Here is a 23028-nt window from a genome sequence, read left to right as displayed (position 1 = left end):
CATTAACTATTAGTCAAAGATAACATAATTGAACACAAAATGCAGTTTTAAATGATGGTTTTTATTATTTAGTGAGAAAAAAACCCTCCAAATCTACATGGCCCTGTGTGAAAAAGTGATTGCCCCCCTTGTTAAAAAAATAACTTAACTGTGGTTTATCACACCTGAGTTCAATTTCTGTAGTCACCCCCAGGCCTGATTACTGCCACACCTGTTTCAATCAAGAAATCACTTAAATAGTGAGAATAGTGAGAAAAATAACTCAAAACCTACATGGCCCTGTGTGAAAAAGAAATTGCCCCCTGAACCTAATGAAGCTGCAGAACTGCGATTACTACAGCAGATTGAAAAAGCTGCAAGTAAAAATGAGGTCATAATTATGGGCGACTTCAACTTTCCAGACATTGACCGGAGTATTGAGGCTACCCATTCTGGTAAAAGCAGCAGATTTCTGGCAGCACTACAGGACAATTACTTGACTCAAATGGTAACGGAACCAACTAGGGGGAATGCGTTACTGGATCTGATCATTTCTAATAGACCAGATAATGTATCAAATGTGCAGGTTCAGGAACATTTGGAAAATAGTGATCACAACATGATAACGTTTGATCTGGTGACTGATAGGCCACGGGGCAGCGGGACCACTAAAACTATGAATTTTAGAAAAGCAAAGTTCAATCAAATTAGGCAGGCACTAAATTTGGTGAACTGGGATAATGTACTACAAGGGGAAGACACTGAAGGGAAATGGCAAGCTTTTAAACTTATACTCAATCAATATTGTAGTATGTATATCCCATATGGAAACAAAATATCTAGGAATAAAAAAAGGCCTCTATGGATGAATAGAAAGGTTAAAGATAAAATGAAGAGGAAAAAGAATGCCTATAAGCGCTTAAAACAGGAGGGAACCGAGGCTGCACTAAGCAATTATAAGGAGTGCAATAAAAATTGTAAAAAAGAAATTAGGCTGGCAAAGATCAAAGCTGAAAATCAAATCGCTAAGGATATCAAATCTAACCCAAAAAAGTTTTACAAGTACATTAACTCTAAAAAAAGAAAGGTTGACTGTATAGGACTCCTAAAGGATGAGGGTGGGAACTCAATGGTGGACGACAAAGGTAAGGCAGAGTTATTAAATGCTTTCTTTGCTTCTGTCTTCACAAAAGAAACAGCACTGTTGCAAACTACAGAGGTGGAAGAGTCTCAATCTTCTAACTGTAATATTAAATACTTAACGCAGGAAGAAGTGAAGGCAAGACTAAATAAATTAAAAATAGACAAGGCACCTGGCCCGGATGGCATGCATCCTCGGGTCCTAAGGGAATTAAGTTCAGTTATAGATAAACCCCTTTATCTTATCTTTTGTGACTCTCTTGCAACTGGCAGAGTCCCAGTGGATTGGCGTACAGCCCACGTTTTCCCATTATTTAAGAAGGGCAAAAAATCAGATCCAGGAAATTATAAATCTGTAAGCTTAACATCAGTTGTATGCAAACTATTTGAGGGGTTACTAAGAGATACTATACATGACTTCATAGTAGAAAATAATCTTATTTCTCAGCATCAACATGGGTTTACTAAAGACAGGTTCTGTTTGACTAACATGCTCAGCTTTTATGAGGTAGTGAATGCTAATATGGATATTGGGAATGCTGTAGATGTGATATACTTGGACTTTGCAAAGGCCTTCGACACTGTTCCACACAAAAGTCTGGTGCAAACGTTGAGGATGCAAGGACTGGGTAAGAGTCTGTGTTCATGGATAGGGAACTGGCTAATGGACAGAAAACAAAGAGTTGTGGTCAATGGATCGTACTCAAAATGGGAGACTGTTAGCAGTGGGGTCCCACAGGGGTCTGTTCTGTAGATGCAGTAGTGAGCAATGTTGCTATTTTTGCAGATGATACAAAATTGTGCAGAATCATCAACTCTCAGGAAGATAGTGTCATATTGCAACAGGATCTGGATAGGATGGCTATATGGGCACATACATGGCAGATGAAATTCAATGTTGACAAATGTAAAGTCATGCATTTTGGACGTACTAATAGTCTGGCACCATACAAAATAAATGGGATACAGTTGGGGACATCAAACTTGGAGAAGGACTTAAGAGTACTCATTGACAACAAGTTAAATAATCGTACTCAATGCCAAGCCGCTGTAGCTAAAGCTAACAAAATTTTGGAATGCATTAAAAGGGAAATAAAAACTCGAGATGCTAGCATAATATTGCCCCTGTTTAACTCTCTAGTAAGGCCACATCTGGAATATGGAATTCAGTTCTGGGCACCACATTACAAAAAAGATATTGCAGTTTTAGAGCAGGTGCAGAGACGAGCAACAAAATTGATACGTGGGATGGAAGGTCTCACTTATCAAGAAAGGTTAGATAAACTGGGTTTATTTAGTCTAGAGAAAAGATGCCTTAGAGGGGATCTAATTAACATGTATAAATACATCAGAGGGCAATATAATAGCTTGGCGGATGAGCTTTTTGTCCCTAGGCCTTCTCTAAGGACTAGAGGACTTTTTCAACACAAAAAGGATGAGCAGACATATCTATATAACACTATCTCTATAAATACCACCGTGGGCTGATAAAACAGGGGGGAAGGTCACCGACCTGAATAATATTAGAACAACCAACAAGAAAAGCTAAAAGGTCCCCCTATATGATAATGTATATATTGGTGCCATAATAAGCAAATAAAAGTTCCAATCAGATTGCAAGATGTATACAAAAACTTTATTGAAGTTGCCAACTACAACCAACGATAAAACCAATTAAAAACAAGGCGGCCAGGCCTGGACTGATTTGGCCCTTATAAAATATTATAGTAACACTGGACCACAGTAGATTTCCCACGGAAGGGCATGCACAATAATATACAAAATCCTCAAACAACAACTGTCACTAAGTGCTAGTGCCATAATAATTAATTCATATGTGACAAGGTATCGAAAAATATATACACATAAATATATAAAGTGCAAAATAGTGAGTAAGGAAGAGTGAGGTGGATAGAACTCGCACAATATGTGCATAAACAGAGGCAAGAACCGCCAATAGTGACAGTTGTTGTTTAAGGATTTTGTATATTATTGTGCATGCCCTTCCGTGGGAAATCTACTGTGGTCCAGTGTTACTATAATATTTTTATAATAATTTTTTGCTGTAACACTGTTGATTTAGACCGCAGGGACTCCCAGGTAGGACATAGCAGTTTTTTATCACATCAGCATCTGGCTCAGTAAGCTTATTATTCATTAAGGGCCAAATCAGTCCAGGCCTGGCCGCCTTGTTTTTAATTGGTTTTATCGTTGGTTGTAGTTGGCAACTTCAATAAAGTTTTTGTATACATCTTGCAATCTGATTGGAACTTTTATTTGCTTATTATGGCACCAATATATACATTATCATATAGAGGGACCTTTTAGCTTTTCTTCTGGTTGTTCTAAGGACTAGAGGACATGATCTGCGCATGGAGGAAAAACGTTTTAGCCACTTATTTAGGAAAGGGTTCTTTACAGTAAGAGTGATTAAGATGTGGAATGCATTGCCACAGGAAGTCGTTATGGCAAACTCTATACCTGCATTTAAAGGGGGCTTAGATGCTTTCCTTGCGTTGAAAGACATCCATGGCTACAATTACTAGGTAATGCCTAATGATGTTGATCCAGGGATTTTATCTGATTGCCATCTGGAGTCGGGAAGGAATTTTTCCCTTTAGGGGCTAATTGGACCATGCCTTGTAAGGGTTTTTTTGCCTTCCTCTGGATCAACAGGGATATGTGAGGGAGCAGGCTGGTGTTGTACTTTATACTGGTTGAACTCGATGGACGTATGTCTTTTTTCAACCAAAATAACTATGTAACTATGTAACTATGTAACTGGTTGGGCCACCCTTATCAGCAATAACTGCAATCAAGCGTTTGCGATAACTTGCAACGAGTCTTTTACAGCGCTCTGGAGGAATTTTGGCCCACTCATCTTTGCAGAATTGTTGTAATCTAGCTTTATTTGAGGGTTTTCTAGCATGAACCGCCTTTTTAAGTTCATGCCACAACATCTCAATAGGATTCAGGTCAGGACTTTGACTAGGCCACTCCAAAGTCTTCATTTTGTTTTTCTTCAGCCATTCAGAGGTGGATTTGCTGGTGTGTTTTGGGTCATTGTCCTGCTGCAGCACCCAAGATCGCTTCAGCTTGAGTTGACGAACAGATGGCCGGACATTCTACTTCAGGATTTTTTGGGAGACAGTAGAATTCATAGTTCCATCTATCACAGCAAGCCTTCCAGGTCCTGAAGCAGCAAAACAACCCCAGACCATCACACTACCACCACCATATTTTACTGTTGGTATGATGTTCTTTTGCTGAAATGCTGTGTTACTTCTACGCCAGATGTAACGGGACACGCACCTTCCAAAAAGTTCAACTTTTGTCTCGTCGGTCCACAAGGTATTTTCCCAAAAGTCTTGCCAATCATTGAGATTTTTTTTAGCAAAATTGAGACGAGCCTTAATGTTCTTTTTGCTTAAAAGTGGTTTGCGCCTTGGATATCTGCCATGCAGACCGTTTTTGCCCTGTCTCTTTCTTATGGTGGAGTCGAACAATGACCTTAATTGAGGCAAGTGAGGCCTGCAGTTCTTTAGATGTTGTCCTGGGGTCTTTTGTGGCCTCTCGGATGAGTTTTCTCTGCGCTCTTGGGGTAATTTTGGTCGGCCATCCACTCCTGGGAAGGTTCATCACTGTTCCATGTTTTTGCCATTTGTGGATAATGGATCTCACTGTGGTTCGCTGGAGTCCCAAAGCTTTAGAAATGGCTTTATAACCTTTACCAGACTGATAGATCTCAATTACAGTGCTTTGTTCTCATTTGTTCCTGAATTTCTTTGGATCTTGGCATGATGTCTAGCTTTTGAGGTGCTTTTGGTCTACTTCTCTGTGTCAGATAGCTCCTATTTAAGTGATTTCTTGATTGAAACAGGTGTGGCAGTAATCAGGCCTGGGGGTGACTACAGAAATTGAACTCAGGTGTGATAAACCACAGTTAAGTTATTTTTTTATCAAGGGGGGCAATCACTTTTTCACACAGGGCCATGTAGGTTTTGAGTTTTTTTTCTCACTAAATAATAAAAACCATGACTTAAAACTGCATTTTGTGTTCGATTATGTTATCTTTGACTAATATAGTTAACGGTTTTTGATGAGCAGAAACATTTAAGTGTGACAAACATGCAAAAGAATAAGAAATCAGGAAGGGGGCAAATAGTTTTTCACACCACTGTATTGGGAGAAAACATAATACCGCTCATGTAAGAATTCATAAGGTCCCTTGCACTGCTCTTCAATAATCTGAAGCTCTCTCATTAACCAGTTGTATGAAATATTCTTCCCCGTCGGTTTCAAGAAGACCATCTCCTCCCTTCTGGGAACAGGAACTATGGAAAAGTAAGAGAAGTCATCCTTACTAATAGGGTCACTACTACTTTATCTTTCCCACAGTTCCAATGAACAGCAGAGGTGGTATGCATGATAGAAAAATAAGATTAATGGAGGGCCGTGCCACTACTATATCTGAAGGGGAAGAGAGGTTTGGATTATGGAAGAGGAGGGCTATAGATCAATGAAAACCTTGGCAAAAGTCTATATCCTGATCCCCATCCACCCCCCTCTTCCCCAGAAGTAATAATAATGATGATGATGATGATCGAGCGCAGAATCGAGCGGAGAATTATTCACCAAGTACAGGGTATCATGCAAGGAACTGTATTTGGCACCGACAGCTCAGAACACGTGTGGGTGGGTGCATAAAGATGTGGGCACACGTTACACATGGGGGCAATAAACACACATGACACATTGGGGATTGCTATGTGGGGGTTGGGGGCTAAATTGAAGGCTAGGACAGCTTGGGGGAAAATATAACATAATATTACACACAAAAAAAAACAAGACAAAAATAAAAAAAACATTTGGTAGTAAGATTTTACAGTAGCTGGAAAGAGCAGGATGATTAATAGTTTTTTTTAGGATACTAAATCATATTTAGTTTAGCTCCTCCTTTAGCTGGTCTAAAGTTTCCTTAAAATGACCCTTAGTAATAAGTCTGTCTGACCTAACCTAACATGTTAGTGTGACCTCTTTGAAGGGCTGAACTGTAATAGACAGCTAGGTACAGCCAAGTGTGTAATCTATTTGGAATAGATAGCAATTGTGGCAAAAGCAAACAGCTAAGTGAATTATTACTTATTAAATATAGCAAGGTGCCAAATTTCTAATCCATCAGAATACTGTGTGGGGATCATACATATATTAGCAGATAATTATGAGTCAGTGGTCATTATTCCTACAACCTCTGCTGCTCTCTACACCCTGAAGATGAAGCGAGTGCTGCTATTGTTATGTTCCCTTGCTTTGGTTCATAGTTATGTAAGGTAAGTAATCCTCCTGATTTACCATATAACAAAATATGAAATATCATTGGGAAAGTAACATCTCTCTTATTTGCCCCAACCATTATCAGTCAAAGTCAAACTTTTTTCTTATTTTCCACCTAAGGCCTCGTTCACATTAGACAAGTCAGATGGGCGTGCGGTCGGGATGTAAGCGCACATGATTGCACGCCATTTGCGTTGCTGTGATTTGCGCTGCTGATCCCATTTATTTTAGTGAATGGGATCAGCGACGCGCTTTGTCAAAAATGCATGCAGCAGTGTGATAGCGCATCACACTGCTGCAGTGCGCCTAGCCTGAATGTCAGAAGTGCTCTCTATGCACCTGATGTTCTTGCTGATCGCACACCAATACGTGCTACCAAAATGTGCAACGCCGCGCGTATAGTGTGAAGGAGGCCTAAATCTATGCTTGCATTTTTTGTATTGCTATACTATACTAGAGTAAAACACGTGTAAGAACTTTAATTTCTGCCCAAGTGATTACTAAGGAAAGCTGCTATTAGTGTGCAGTAGTCTAAACAAGTTAATTTCCAGTTATGATGACTGACCAATGGATCAAGACGTGCGATGATCACGCCTGGAGTGCATAGGGATATATTAGCAAATAGGATTTCAGGATCCACACCGTCTAAAAATATATCATTTATTTAAAGCTCTTTAAAATCCAGGCACACATATTTTACTATGCCTGTCATGGATTTTAAAGAGCTTTAAATAAATGATATATTTTTAGATGATGCAGATCCTGAAATCCTATTTGTAGTCTAAACAAGAAGTTTTAAACCAGGATGATACCATTTATTGGCTAACTAAAAATGAATAAAATTAAGCAAGCTTTCGGCCTTGCAGCCTTCGTCTGGCTTATATCCTGTTAGTTTGCAAACTGGTGGTACAGACCGCTTATATACATTGCAACATCAAAAGGGAAAACAGATATTTTTTCAAGCATAAATACATGTCATTAAGATGCCTTAATTCACACAGACCATCGACCTGGGGTTAGAGGTTGTAAGCTAAGATAAGGATCCTTGTTTAACTCTCAGGTCTGTGAGCAAGTGTTAAACAAGGATCCTTATCTTAGCTTACAACCCCAGCTTCTAGCTTCTAACCCCAGGTCGATGGTCTGTGTGAATTAAGGCATCTTAATGACATGTATTTATGCTTGAAAAAATATCTGTTTTCCCTTTTGATGTTGCAATGCATATAAGCTGTCTGTACCACCAGTTTGCAAACTAACAGGATATAAGCCAGACGAAGGCTGCAAGGCCGAAAGCTTGCTTAATTTTATTCATTTTTAGTTATCCAATAAATGGTATCATCCTGGTTTAAAACTTCTTGGTTTTACTGATGGCTAACACGGTACAATACCCTACTGCTACTACTAGTCTAAACAAGTTTCAGAAATTCTCCATACACCACATGGAGACAGTATGTACTCTTTGGCACAATTACTTTTTTTCTAAGATAATTTTTCAGCAGCTTGACCCTAACTCTTTTTAAAATACCTTCTTATAACTTTGCAATTGATAAAGTACCAACAAGTAGGTGGGAAAATAATATCAAAATTATTTTATTGCTTATTAATGGCTTAACCTCCTAAGGGTTACGCAGCTCAGGAAGTTTTGCAGCCTCAGAGTCCCCATGTGAAGAAACGCGGAAAAGCCGCCGCATGGACGCAAGCGGAGGTGGCTGTTTCCGCGGCTGGCATAGCGGAACGCGGAGAAACCGCCGCGTCGGACGCGGTGGCTTGTACGCATAGGCTTGCCTCTCTCAGCAAGGTGGGATGCGGAGGAAACGCCGTACGCTCAGACAGCGTGGCGGCGGATTCCGCATCCCATACAGCTACAACATTACAACACATGACTGGTGTGGCTGGGACTGATAGTCCACACTGGTTTAGGAGGACGCGTGCACGCGCAGAGAGGCAGGGCTTTTATGGCAGTCATAGGAAGGTCAGCTGACCAGGCTGGTCAGCTGACAAGTGCAGCAACTTTCATTGGTCCAGCACTTAAGGGAGGTGCTGGAGAGCACTGATGTATATATACTGGGTGCTGGGCATTCCTCTGGTGTCTGGCGTTGCGATCACTACGTGGTAGCACTCAGGCCTTGTCTGTATCTGTGTTCTAGCATAGTTTCCAAAGGTGTTGACGATCATGGACCTCACACCTTAGCGTTAGGAAATTGAACTGTATTATTTGTTATGACCTTCTGCCTGCCTGACTATTCTTTTGATCTCTGATTCTGTACCTTGCTATTTCTGACAACCTGTTGCCAAACTCTGCTTGTTCCTGGACTCTGTATCTGCCTCCTGATTCTGTACCCTGCTATTCTGATACTCCGTTACCGAACCCTGCCTGTTCATTGGATTCCGTATCTGTCTCCTGAATCTGTACCTTATCTGTCTGTGTGTTAACGACCTGGCTTGTCCAACCTCGAGAACTAGCCTTACTGTTAGAGGCAGTTCCCAGATCTGTTAGTGACACTCCCTCATTGGTGTCACTCACACTCTGTCCTTCCTCTCTCTGCTTAGCTCCTCCCCCCGGGAGAGTCTAGGCCACGGAAGGAACTTACTTCTGTGTGTACTCAAAGTATTTCTGTTGCATTAACACTCACTCATTGCTCAGGTGTCCAGAGGTTAGAATATATATCTGATTATCGGTGATACTGCAGATCATCAATAATCGGGTATATTCTGCATTGTCGGTGATACTGCAGTTCACCGGTAATCAGACCCTCTCTGTGTTACACCGATCGTTACACCCCAGGATGAATCTAATAGATGTAATGCCTGCAAAAGGTTTAGCTAGCACTAGGCTAGCTAGTATAGGTTGCCAGCACCCCTCAATTGCCTCAGATCGCCCCAATGCAGCCATTTATACATTACCCAGCCTGGTCCCAAGGATCGCTGCAGCTCGAGTCTTCTCTATAGTGAGAATCGTACATGATGTCATGACGTCACTGACGTGACGTCATGATGACATGCACACTTACAATCCTTCCCATAGTGAAATCCGGACTTAAGTGGTTAATAGCAAAGCCCCCTTACATGCTAGAAACACCAAATTTACAGGATATGTTAAGAAGAAAGGTGGGAACAAGAGGATTTTTTTTTTCAAAAAGACCTTTTGAGAAAATTAATGTTAAAGTTAGAGGAAAAAAGGCTCAATTTAAATGTGGCAAAATTACAATTAATGTAAAAAATGTCTGTTCATTGTTTTAGATAAATAGAAAAAAAAATAACATGGGGTCCCCCAGATGCCGGCCCCCTCCCAGGAGAAATGAGTATAGGGGTACAAAGTACCCCTTACTTATTTCCACAAAGTGTTAAATGAAATGAAAACACAACAACAAAAAAGTCCTTTAATATTCACAATTAATGATTTTAATATGTATGTCATTGTGGCATTTTACTGTTATTTTTTGTAAATAAAGGCTTGTAATTATTGATATAGTGTAACTAAACTGAAAAAATACATATTTGTTTCCCCAAAAAATATTATCACCATGCATTGTACTAGGGACATAATTTAAATGTTGTAATAACTGGGACAAATGGGCACATCAAATGTGTGGGTGTTATCTACAATAGCACAATTTATTTTACAACTATAATGACTGAAAGATAAAATTATTTTTTATTCATTTTTTTCGTATTATTCTTTTTAAAATGCATTCAAAATAAAATAATTCTTAAGAAAAAGTATCACCCAAAGAAAGTCTAATTTTGGTGTAATAATTCTTAGTGTAATAAGTAATGGTAAAGGGCTGGAGAGAAAGCTGCTGTCTAAAAGAGAAACAGATACATGTAAAATGAACACTCCATCACAATGCCTCTTGCATTTCCTTTCAGCCTTCATAAAAGGTTGTTTGGAATATGCCAGTGCCCACTGCAATAGTTTTCTGAGTCCAGATTTCCCTAATACATTTTTTCCCTTGAACAGGATTCCTTTGAAGAGACTAAAATCTGCAAGGACAATCCAGAAAGAGAAATGGTCCCCTTTGAGGTGGTTAACGGACAAGGCATCTGCCAAAGAGCCCCTTATCAATTACTATGATGTAAGGCTCAACCTTTATTGTATATAGTATATTATTTAGGGCAGTTTCTAGGCTAATTTGCATGGGTGTAAATATTGCATCCCTTTCCCCCCACCCATGTTGACTCATGAACCCTTACTCTTTAGGGACAGTCACACAGGTCACAAATAGATCTGCCTACTTACTAGTGACCAGCTGCTCATCCAGGAGGGAGCAGGGACCAGGAAAACACACAGGGGAAGAGAGCCTGGAAAGCCGACTCCTCCATGGGTGCCGCGCACTGACAGCCTGCAGTACCGCTACAGGACATCAGGTGTCATCACGCGGTGGTCACGTGATCATGACTTAAAGTCTGACGCAGGCAGCCAAGGAGGAGTCAAGAGAGGTTATTGCGCTGGTAATCTTTGGCTGCACCGCGTGTCACCAGCTCCCTAGCGGGTCCAATAACTTTAAAGGAAGTGGTCCTGGCACTCTGACATCACTTGACAGGCAGTCTATTGGGCTAATCATAGTGTCAGGAATCAGGATCACTTCCTTTAAAGTTACTGGACCGAAGGGGTCCAAGGTGGGATGATCAGATGGCCCGATGCTGGCTAATTGCTGGCGTAAGCTACCAACGCTTGCTGTGCTGGGCATAGCGAGCACTCCTCTGACAATGGGTAATAATGCACGCTATGCTGCCAATAGCATGCATAGCGTGCATTAAAGCACGCATGGTTAAAGAGGAACTCCAGCCTAAACAAACATACTGTCATTAAGTTACATTAGTTATGTTAATTAAAATAGATAGGTAATATAATCTCTTACCCACCCTGTTTTAAAAGAACAGGCAAATGTTTGATTTCATGAGGGCAGCCATCTTTTTGGTTGAAAGGAGGTGACAGGAAGCATGAGACACAGTTCCAACTGTCCTGTGTCCTGAGCACCTCTCCCAGTTGCTAGGCAACATGAACAACAACATAGTAAATCCCATCATGCTCTGCACAGCATCAGGGAAGAAAAGCCCAGGCTTTTTTCTTTGATGGGTGGAGCTTAGATAAAAATGCAACTACAAATGATGCTTTAGTAAGAAAAACAAAGTTCGAATGCTGTGAAACTGTTCAAGAAACACCAAGCCTTTTTTGTTCTGCTGAGTAGATTTTTAGTCTGGAGGTTCACTTTAAATAGCATGAGTAACAACAGGTTACTCAAGCTATTTGTCTCTGTGAATTAAGCCCTATGTCTCTTAATCTTGGCACTGTATTCACCTATTAAATAGCTGGAAATTGACACCAGGTTGTCACTTATCAGAGTAGGCTGCTTCATTCTGACACTAGTATTAAAGGGAATCTAAAGTGAAAATAAACTCATGATATAATGACGTGTATGTGTAGTGCAGCTAAGAAATAGAACATTAGTAGCACAGATTCGAGGCTCATATTATTTACAGTACAAGGAGAGTTAATAAACTTTGTTTGTTATTTATGCAAAAGAGCTTCTCTGAGCTCTCCGACCCAACTTGAGTCGGAGAAATGATCGTTTGAATGCTACAGTTAGACTTCAGGAATGGATTAATCTGAAGGAGAGGGTTAGATTTAGGTGTCAGGAAGATGTAACCATTATGGCGTACAATGAAAGACAGAGCCCATCCTATCCGGCTTAGTAATGCAGGGTCCGGGGTGTTCTCATGGCCAATTACTGACAGTGCCTTAATTCATTATGCAGGTGATCACTGGGCACCCCTCTGAAAAGCACCTATGGCATTTTGGGATCTTGAAAGTTGTACCCTGGCCATCGCTTTGTCAGTTGGCTCCCATCAGGCCGCAGGTTTCATGTCATCTCCACCAAAAACGTGAGGCACAGGAACTAATTTTTCCCCTTGGCCTTCAACCTCCTGAATTCCCTTTAAGCCCTCCCACTTCCAGTGTCCACCCCCATCATTCACACCCACCCTGACTAGTGTTGGGCGAACGGTGTTCGCCACTGTTCGGGTTCTGCAGAACATCACCCTGTTCGGGTGATGTTCGCGTTCGGCCGAACACCTGATGGTGTTCGGCCTTTTAAGTTCGGGTTCGCCCCGAACTACTAAATGGCCGCCGAACAGGGCCGAACAGGCAGCGGGCGGTTCAGCAGTAGTACCGTACTACTACTGAACCGCCCGCTGCCCGCCCTCCCTCAACGCGTCACTCTCCGGACTCCTCCTCCTCAGTCACTCACTTCACAGTGCCGCCCACTGCCAGCCACCCACTACCACCGGACCGGTACTTCCTGAAACTTTTGTATGGGGAAGCGGACAGAGGGGGGAGCGCTAGCGGAGGGGGTGGGGGGAATTTCCGATCGGGGCATGCTCCCCCCTTATGCCTGCGACCCCATAGGGCCCCCAAAAGCGGGATGTTCAGGGAGTTCGGGGTTCGGCCCGAACATGCCGAACATTGCGGCCATGTTCGGCGAACTTTCCTGAACCCGAACATCCAGGTGTTCGCCCAACACTAACCCTGACCACCTCGGTCAAACCGATAGACTATATAGACTGGCTAGTGTAACACTATGGTTATCATGGTGCTTTCACCCCTGTCGTCACTCTGTTCATGCTCCTAATCATGCTTATTGCATTACCTATATATCTTATTCCTTCTCTGAGTAATTGTATATGACAAACCCAATTCCAGGCAGGACCCAGTTGTGCTTGGGTATTAAAAATGTTCTGATTCTGTAGAACACTAGGAATGACCTTCAACATCTATACAAAAATGTTTTTTCTCCTGCCTATTTGCCATAAATAGATGTGGGGAACATGTATTTTTGCATGCATGCCCATACACTTTTGCACATTTGCTCATCCATGTGAAAATGAGTTCCATGAATGTAGTTGTGTGTAACTTTTTACAAGTTACCAAGATAACCTGCAAGATCATAATTACAAACAAAAGCACAATTGCAATATGTGTGTGCGTGCGTGCGTGCGTGCGTGCGTGTGTGTGTGTGGTGTACGTGTGTGTGTGTGTGTGTGTGTGTGTGTGTGTGTGTGTGGTGTGTGTGTGTGCGTGCGTGCGTGCATGTGTGTGTGTGTGTGTGTGTGTGTGTGTGTGTGTGTGTGTGAGTTCCATGAATGTAGTTGTGTGTAACTTTTTACAAGTTACCAAGATAACCTGCAAGATCATAATTACAAACAAAAGCACAATTGCAATATGTGTGTGCGTGCGTGCGTGCGTGCGTGTGTGTGTGTGGTGTGGTGTACGTGTGTGTGTGTGTGTGTGTGTGTGTGTGTGTGTGTGTGTGTGTGTGTGTGTGGTGTGTGTGCGTGCGTGCGTGCATGTGTGTGTGTGTGTGTGTGTGTGTGTGTGTGTGTGTGTGTGTGTGCGTGCGTGCGTGCGTGCGTGCGTGTGTGTGTGTGTGGTGTGTGTGCGTGCGTGCATGCGTGTGTGTGTGTGTGTGTGTGTGTGTGGGGTGGTGTACGTGTGTGTGGTGTGTACAGTGTGTGTGTGTACAGTGTGTGTGTGTACTGTGTGTGTGTGTGTACAGTGTGTGTGTGTCTGTGTGTGTGTGTGTTTCTATTTTTATGTACTTTTTCATTTTGAAGGAAGAATACTTTGGAGAAATCACCATTGGAACACCTCCTCAGAGCTTCTTGGTGATTTTCGACACAGGTTCCTCCGATTTATGGGTGGCATCAGCTCTTTGCTCAAGCCCAGCATGTGGTAAGAAAACAGTTCCGCTGAAAGCCAGACAAATGTTTTCCTATGCAACTTATAACTTAACCTTCCTGGCGGTAAGCCCAAGCTGAGCTCGGGCTATGCCACGCAGGAGGATATTTCAGCCCCTGGTGTGCTGTACGCGCAGCTAGCACTTTTCTAGCCGCGCGCACAGCTTGATCGCCGCCGCGATCGCCCGCACGCAGCGGCGGAAGAGGGCCCCTCCCGCCAGAGCCCTGCGCTGCCTGGACCAATGACTTCCAGGCAGCGCTATGGGCTGGATCGGAGGCGTCTGACGTCAGGACGTCAGCTGACGTCCATGACGTCATTCCGATCATCGCCATGGCGACAGGAGAAGCCAAACAGGGGAACGTGTTATATACACGTTCCCCTGTTTGCTATTGATGATGGTGACGATCGCACTAGAGGGACGCATGTGTCCTCTAGTGGTGTTTCATGTAGCTACCACTCTGGTAGCTTTACATGAAACAAATTTTTTTGTAAAAAAAATGGATTTCTGCCTATTTGGCAGATCAAATGAACCGCCACAAGGGTTAAAGAACGTCAGGATTGAACTTTATCCTAATCAGTAACTGATACTAATTTTCCCACTAGAAATCATGACCTTTTCTCTAATAGATCATCATTAGAGTTGGGCCGAACCTCCGATTTTAGGTTCGCGAACCGGGTTCGCAAACTTCCGCGGAAGGTTCGGTTCGCGTTAAGTTCGCAAACCGCAATAGACTTCAATGGGGATGCGAACTTTGAAAAAAAAAAAATTATGCTGGCCACAAAAGTGATGGAAAAGATGTTTCAAGGGGTCTAACACCTGGAGGGGGGCATGGCGGAGTGGGATACACGCCAAAAGTCCCCGGGAAAAATCTGGATTTGACGCAAAGCAGCGTTTTAAGGGCAGAAATCATATTGAATGCTAAATGACAGGCCTAAAGTGCTTTAAAACATCTTGCATGTGTATACATCAATCAGGTAGTGTAATTAAGGTACTGCTTCACACTGACACACCAAACTGTTCACTGAACAGAACAGGTATGCAGTGGCGGGTTCACTGAACAGAACAGGTATGCAGTGCCGGGTTCACTGAACAGAACAGGTATGCAGTGGCGGGTTCACTGAACAGAACAGGTATACAGTGGCGGGTTCACTGAACAGTACAGGTATGCAGTGGCAGGTTCACTGAACAGGTATGCAGTGGTGGGTTCACAGCACAGGTATGCAGTGGTGGGTTCACAGAACAGGTATGCAGTTGTGGGTTCACAGAACAGGTATGCAGTGGTGGGTTCACAGAACAGGTATGCAGTGGTGGGTTCACAGAACAGGTATGCAGTGGTGAGTTCACAGAACAGGTATGCAGTGGTGGGTTCACAGTACAGGTATGCAGTGGTGGGTTCACAGAACAGGTATGCAGTGGTGGGTTCACAGAACAGGTATGCAGTGGTGGGTTCACAGAACAGGTATGCAGTGGTGGGTTCACAGTACAGGTATGCAGTGGTGGGTTCACAGAACAGGTATGCAGTGGTGGGTTCACAGAACAGCTATGCAGTGGTGGGTTTACAGAACAGGTATGCAGTAGTGGGTTCACAGAACAGGTATGCAGTGGTGGGTTCACAGAACAGGTATGCAGTGGTGGGTTCACAGAACAGGTATGCAGCCAGGGACAAGCTAAGCCTAACTAATCTTTCCCTATGAGAGACAGTCTGCAGCAGCTCGCCCTACTCTCACTAATGCAGGCACACGAGTGACCGTAATGGTCGCCGCTGCCTGCCTTTTAGTAGGGGGGAGTGGCTCCAGGGGCTAGTGTAGCCTAATTGGCTACATTGTGCCTGCTGACTGTGATGTAGAGGGTCAAAGTTGACCCTCCATGGTGCATTATGGGGCGAACCGAACTTCCGCAAAGGTTCGCCTGCGGGACGCGAACGCGAACCACGGAAGGTCGCATGGAACCGTTCGCAGGCGAACCGTTCGGCCCAACTCTAATCATCATGGGGGGGAGGCGAGGGTCTGTATGGCTGATATTTTGGTCAAACCCCTCCCACAGTGTGATGTCATGACCATGACAGTTGCTGCTGTCCAATTTTTTCATGTCTGTCAGTAGTTAAGTTGATTCCCCACAGGCTCATTATGGATCAAACTATTTAAATGAATTAATTACATGACTAGTATCAATCATTTCATGATCTAATATATTGTATATATCAGACCTTTTAAGCTGAATTGCTGAAATAAATTGACTTTTACACGATATTCTAATGTTTCGAGTTTCACCTGTATTGTCTATTTTTTAATTTCTCACTTTGCAATGTATTCAGTTATTTGTTTCTCCCTAATACTAACTTCTGGCACAGTTCCTCTTTAATAGGAACTGCATCTAAAAATCTAGTTATTGATCCCATTAATTGCTCAGGTAATCATAAGTAACCTAGTTGAAAGGGACAACAGCAGGCTTTTCTAGGGGGTGTGTAAATTGCTTATACTGAAACCACTGTGCTTTTTACACTATGACAAAACAAAAATGATCAGTATTGGCATCTACAGCTCTGACAATGTGTGCAGGAAGCTGGTGGGACGGGTCTTGCACAAGTACTTTAAATTTGTGTTGTGTTCATTAGTCAGGGAGGTAGAATAACTGAAACCCTATGTAAGCAATGTCCTAGCCAGAGCATTACAGGAACCAACAGCCCCAAAAAGTCCAGATAACCTTATGCAGCAATACACAAAGAACAGTCCCATCTACAGGTCAGACGAATGAACACCACAATCTGTTAGCTAAGTTAATCAAGGAACCTCAATATTCAGTGATTTAAAAACGAAAAAAAAAGGTAAGTTACAGAGATAGCATTTGATCTTCAAGAGAATCTGTACTGTGAAAATCTTACATAAATAAACGGCCCACCTTTTTTGTTGTCTTCTCCTGGCCCCCTCTGTGACATTTTCCCGCTCCCGCTGCTTTCCTCACTGTTTTATTCATTGTTTTTGTAAACAATGAAGATGGTTGCCAAACAGGAAATACGTCATCAGAGTGGGTGCACGTTTGCAGAAGCTCCTCTCAAATGTGACTTTATTGCTGGAATGTTACTCCCATGTATTTCCTTAGCTGCTTGTCTGAGCTCTGCACTGATCTCTCTGCATTCACAGCTGTTTGAAATGTCCTAGCTCCACAAGCCTTGCAGAGACGCTGGCTGTGAGCAGAAACGTTGCCTGTGACTCATACATACACAGGAGAGCCTGCAGGGGGCATGCATAACTTCTCCCTATCACTGCAGAGAGAGTACATTTCTCTTTGTCTCCACCAGGCTTGACAAAAAAATAAGATTAGATCTATTACAGAGACAAGAAAAGGCTGCAGTAATCCAGACCACATTAGAACAGGTATAGGAACCTGGGATAGAGGAAATAAGGCTGAAATTTTTGTTACAGAGTCTCTTTAAAGCTGTTACTAAAACACATCACATGGATGGGCAGAAAGTAGTAACAATAAGGCTGCTCAGAAACAACCCTGCTTTTTACTCAGGAGATTGTGGATACTATTAAACATATGAAAGAAATATCATCTACCGTATTTTCTGCTGTATAAGACACTCTGGAAGATGAGATGCATCTCCAGAGGAATAACTTGACTTAATAGGGCCCCCTGAAAAAAATATAGCATGTGGCCCCCTTTGTTCCGAAACCCCATGCAGGACACGTGATCGGAAGCCGGCGAATGGCAACAGAGAGTGTTTTGCCGTGCAGCAGCCTCTGGAAGCAGGACATAATTACACACGCTCCTGCATACGGTTGTCATGAATGAATGGGGAGATTTTTGTTAATTGGCAACACTTACGGTTCGGGAGAGGGAGGAGGAGGGGCCCCCGAAGCCTCTGCCCCCCCTGCGATGGCAGGGGTGATTGCTACGTCTATGTACACCTAGGTTTCGAGGGCTAAAACCAGGGAAAAAATATATATATACTAAACCGGGTGTGTCTATACTTCAGGAATGTCTTGTAGATGTTCTCTCCACATTTGTGTCCTCCTGCATCCCCTTCTGCCCCCAGTGTCTCCCCAGTTTACACCTGTGTGTCTGCTCTACCTGTATGACCTGCTCCCTCCTGCTTGTCTCTCCTCTTCTCCGCCTAGTCTAATTAGTAGAGTACTGCAGGTCTTACCTAATCCATGGTGCCCAAGGGTACTGCAGACCTTCGTCTCCTCTGGGCGGCTCACTCTAGTAACGGCTTGCGCTAATGACGTGATCAGCACAAGCCATTACTAGAGCAAGCTGTGCAGAAGAGAAGGAGGTCTGCAAACCCTACAGGTGCCATGGATTAGGTAAGACATGCGGTACTGTACTAATTACACTGGAGAATGGGGTAGCGGAGAGACAAATTGGATGGAGAGGACCACACAGGGAGCAGAAATAAACAGGGCACACATGCAGGGAATCCCTGATGTGGCAGCGGGTCGGTGATTCTTATCGGTGGGTGTTAGTAAGTCAGAGATTCTCTGCCTTTACCGTATAAGACATAGGGACTTTTTCTTACCATTTCTGGGGGGAAAAAACGGTGTCTTATATGGCGGGAAATATGGTGATTGCATAAACTTTATCCAAAAAATTCTCTGGAATTCTTTGACTAAATCTCATACTTGAGTATGTAACTTTTTTTGTAAAATTCTCTGTTGTGATGTTTGATGTTCCCTTTAGATCAGCATGCCAAGTTTCAATCAAAAAACTCAACAACATACAGAGATGGTGGGCAGAGCTTCAATGTAGACTATGGTACAGGAGGTCTCTCTGGAATAATAGGAATTGATGAGGTTACGGTGAGTACACTAATGTCTTTATATTTAAAGTGTAACTGTCAGGCATAAAATAAAAAACAATGACATAGTTACATAGTTATTTTGGTTGAAAAAAGACATACGTCCATCGAGTTCAACCAGTATAAAGTACTCAACCAGTATAAAGTACTGGTTGAGTACTAAGTACTAATTGTTTTCTTTTCATCTGGTAAACAAGTAATACGGATGCTAACCAGGCAATCCAAAAGTTAAAATCACTCTTCCTTTTGTTGTTGATAAAAGATCATTCCCCAGTTTACTTGGCTCTTATCTGGTACATTGCTGCACAAAGGAAGTTGCAGGGCATGCTGGGCTGTCTTTTTTGCTTCTTTACTTTGCTCTCAGACCTAACTAATGCAGCCTGATTGGCTGAAGCCTCTTTCCGTTCTGTTTTCCCCTGCCACACCTCTGTTCCTCTCTGATTGGCCAATATGTATTATACTGACACAATGCACAGAGCTAGGTGGGAGTGCCTGAAGACACATCCAGGCAGAGGAGAGTAAGCGAGGAAATGACATCAGGATTGGCTTCAAGATAGACACAGTTAAAATTAAGAATCCTAAAAAGAATTTTCTCTTTTTGAACTATAGAAAAATCACTAAAATCAAAATGTGGACAGTGCAATACATATGTTATGTAAGCAGAGTATATATATAGTATGGCTGACAGCTCCTCTTTAACGGGTAGTGTGGGTCAGGAACTGAATTTAATTTACAAATGTATTTTTTTTTTTGCATTCCAACCACACTGTCAATTTAAATATAAGGAAGACTTAAAGAGAATCAGAGACAAAGCACCCTCATTTGTTTTACCATATACAGTATATGTATCAATGGGAACATGACAGTAAACACCTACTCTGCTCTTTGCTTCATTTTTCACTGCACAGTCTTCTTGTTATCAGCTCTGATAAGAATCCCTGACTGAGCATTCAGTCTAGCTTTGCTCTGGAATGATTATAGCTGAGACAGTCTTCTGTGATGTCTTTTCGAGCCAAAGCCTTCCCCCTCCTGGCTCTGATATATATATATATATATATATATATATATATATATATATATAAATATATATATAAATATATATATACTAGCTGGTCGCCCGGCGTTGCCCGGGTATGTAATTGGCTAGTGTTAGCTCTGTCCACTTTTTCTAATCCTAACACAGAATTACCTAGTTTGTGAGCTTTGCGGTCTTTGGCATCAATAATTGGCTGTGGCTCCACTACTTTGAAAATCAATAGGTGAATTTTGATTAGCTTTTGTAGGCTCCACCTACTTTTATGAATATTAATAAAATATTAATATTATTAAAATTGGCTGTTTGGGGCTCCACCCCCTTATATAAATTTAAACCCCAGTCACACAATGATCAACTGTACCAGGTTTGAGGCTTGTGCCATTAACAGTGCAAGAATGGCAGCAATGAAATATTCCCCTGAAAAATCAATAGGTAATTTTTGATTGTTTTTTGTAGGCTCCACCCACTTTTCTGAATATTAACCCCAGTCACACAGTAACCAACTGTGCAAAGTTTGAGAACCCTACCATTAACAGTGTAAGAATGGCTGCTGTTTACATTTTCCCAGTAAAATTTGTATTTGTCTCCGCCCACTTATGACCCGGCGTTGCCCGCTTATGTATTTGGCTGGTGTTGGCTGTACCCACTTTCCTAACCCTAACACACAATTAATCAATTACTCAATTACCAAGTTTGTGAGCTTTGCGGTGTTTGGCAACAATCATTTGCATTGGAATGAAACAAATCTGATTGGCTATTTGTGGCTCCACCCCCTTTCTGAAATTGAACCCCAGTCACCCAATGATCAACTATACCAGGTTTGAGGCTTGTGCCATTAACAGTGCAAGAATGGCAGAAATGTAAATATTCCCCTTGAAAATCATTAGGTGAATTTTGATTGGCTTTTATAGGCTCCAACCACTTTTCTGATTATTAATCCCAGTCACCCAACGACCAACTGTGCAAAGTTTGAGAACCCTACCATTAACAGTGTAAGAAAAACAAAAGTTTGCTTTCTTAAAACAAAAAGAATTTGCAATAATTCAGTTTGGAGTGAGCTTGAGATGTCTCCCAGTGCATCACTGCTAAAAATATGCTAATTAACCATTGTTACCCTTAGAAGCTAAACACACCTCCAGAACCGCTGGAATGCAATGATGTGTCAGCTTGTTAAATTGTGCAGAGCCATAATAATCAAACACGCATACAGACTGTTTTGGATTGTTTGATCCTTATCAGTGCATGGCATAGATTAATTTGGCTCTATGCAGTAGGGCTTGTAACACCGAGAGGGACATGCTACCCAGCAAACTCATGGTGACCCAGAACTCATTGGAGTGTGTAAGGGACTACAACAGTCCTAAAAGCCCCTTTACTAAGATGTTAAGAAAAACAAAAGTTTGCTTTCTTAAAACAGAAATAATTTGCGATAATTCAGGTTGGAGTGAGCTTGAGATGTCTCCCAGAGCATCACTGCTGAATATATGCAAATTAACTATTCTACCCTTAGAAGCTAAACACACCTCCAGTGTAACAGTGTATGGCTGCAGTTTACATTTTACAGTGAAATTTGTATGTGTCTCTTTTTGGTTATGGGAATAAAAAGTATCCTATACTTTATTCCAGGTAATGTACTATGTGTGTGCCAAATTTCATTCAAATCCGTTCAGCCGTTTTTGCGTGATCGAGTAACAAACATCCAAACATCCAAACATCCAAACATCCAAACATCCAAACTTTCCCATTTATTATATTAGTAGGATATAGTGATGCTCGGATACCCCTTTTTATAATTCGAGTTTGGTCGAATTCGAATAGTAAATTATTCGAATTCGGTCGAATATTCGAGTCGAATATTTTTTACTATTCGATTTGACCTCGGACTTCGACCTCACTATTCGAGTCGGTATTCGAGCTCATTATTCAAGCTGACTATTCGAATTGGCCTTAAATAGCTTCCAACACTTGTTTTGAGGGTGAATGATGCAAGAAATATCTTTTTTTCCAAGTAACAACAGCAAGTGATTATGTGGGGATGTTCCTTTAAAAAAAAAAAAGGTGGAAAGAGAAGTTGTGTCTAAAATTTTTGTTCAGTACTGTATATACTTCTTCTTCTTCTTTATCTTCTATATCTTCTTCTTCTTCTATATCTTCTTCTTCTATATCTTCTTCTTCTATATCTTCTTCTTCTATATCGTCTTCTTCTTCTTCTTCATCATCTTCTTCATCATCATCTTCTTCTTCACCTTCTTCTTCTTCTTCATCATCTTCTTCTTCTTCATCTTCTTCTTCTTCATCTTCTTCATCTTTTTCTTCATCATCTTCAGCATCTTCATCTTCTTCATCTTCTTCATCTTCTTCTTCTTCATCTTCTTCATTTTCTTCATCTTCTTCTTCTTCATCTTCTTCATCATCTTCTTCATCTTTTTCTTCATCATCTTCATCATCTTCATCTTCTTCATCTTCTTCATCTTCTTCTTCTTCATCTTCTTCATCTTCTTCATTTTCTTCATCTTCTTCTTCTTCATCTTCTTCTTTATCATCTCCTTCATCTTCTTCATCTTCTTCATCTTCTTCTTCTTCATCTTCTTCTCCTTCTTCTTCTTCTCCTTCTTCTTCTCCTTCTCCTTCTTTTTCTATATCGTCTTCTTCTTCTTCACTTATTTCTCTTTTATATTTTTTTTTAAAGAAATGCAGCTATTTTTGAGCGTAATAAATAGCTGGTTGCGCACGCATGTTGGAAGCGCCATTGTATGTGCTCCCTGGCAGTGGAAACACACAGACAGCAGGAGGTAAATTCAGCAGCAGGAGGAGGAGGATGATTGTGTGGCAGCAGGCAGTCAATGAGGCAGGCAGCGTGACATAATAGCCCTGGTACCTAGCGGTGATACCAGGGCTGTAAATAAACACAGCAGGAGGTCCCAGACAGCGGTCGTGCAGCCCACATCGTGTCCAATACACAACTGGGACAACACAGTTTTCAACCCGGGCACCTCAGAAAA

General features: G+C 41.9%; 1 protein-coding gene across 1 annotated transcript in view; it reads left to right on the top strand.

Annotated features, from left to right (window-relative positions):
- LOC137561872 (cathepsin E-B-like) overlaps nt 1–23028 on the top strand; it is a 61465-nt gene that overhangs the window by 1281 nt on the left and 37156 nt on the right. Inside the window, exons 2-4 of the mRNA XM_068273224.1 lie at nt 10412–10526; nt 14065–14182; nt 18873–18991. Of these exons, the coding sequence (XP_068129325.1) occupies nt 10412–10526; nt 14065–14182; nt 18873–18991 (352 nt within the window). The remainder of the gene's footprint in view (nt 1–10411; nt 10527–14064; nt 14183–18872; nt 18992–23028) is intronic.

This window comes from Hyperolius riggenbachi, chromosome 3, assembly GCF_040937935.1.
Source record: "Hyperolius riggenbachi isolate aHypRig1 chromosome 3, aHypRig1.pri, whole genome shotgun sequence".
Classification (NCBI taxonomy): Eukaryota; Metazoa; Chordata; class Amphibia; order Anura; family Hyperoliidae; genus Hyperolius; species Hyperolius riggenbachi.
The sequence above is the reverse complement of the archived record's forward strand: the minus strand, read 5'-3'. Positions and strand labels throughout refer to the sequence as shown.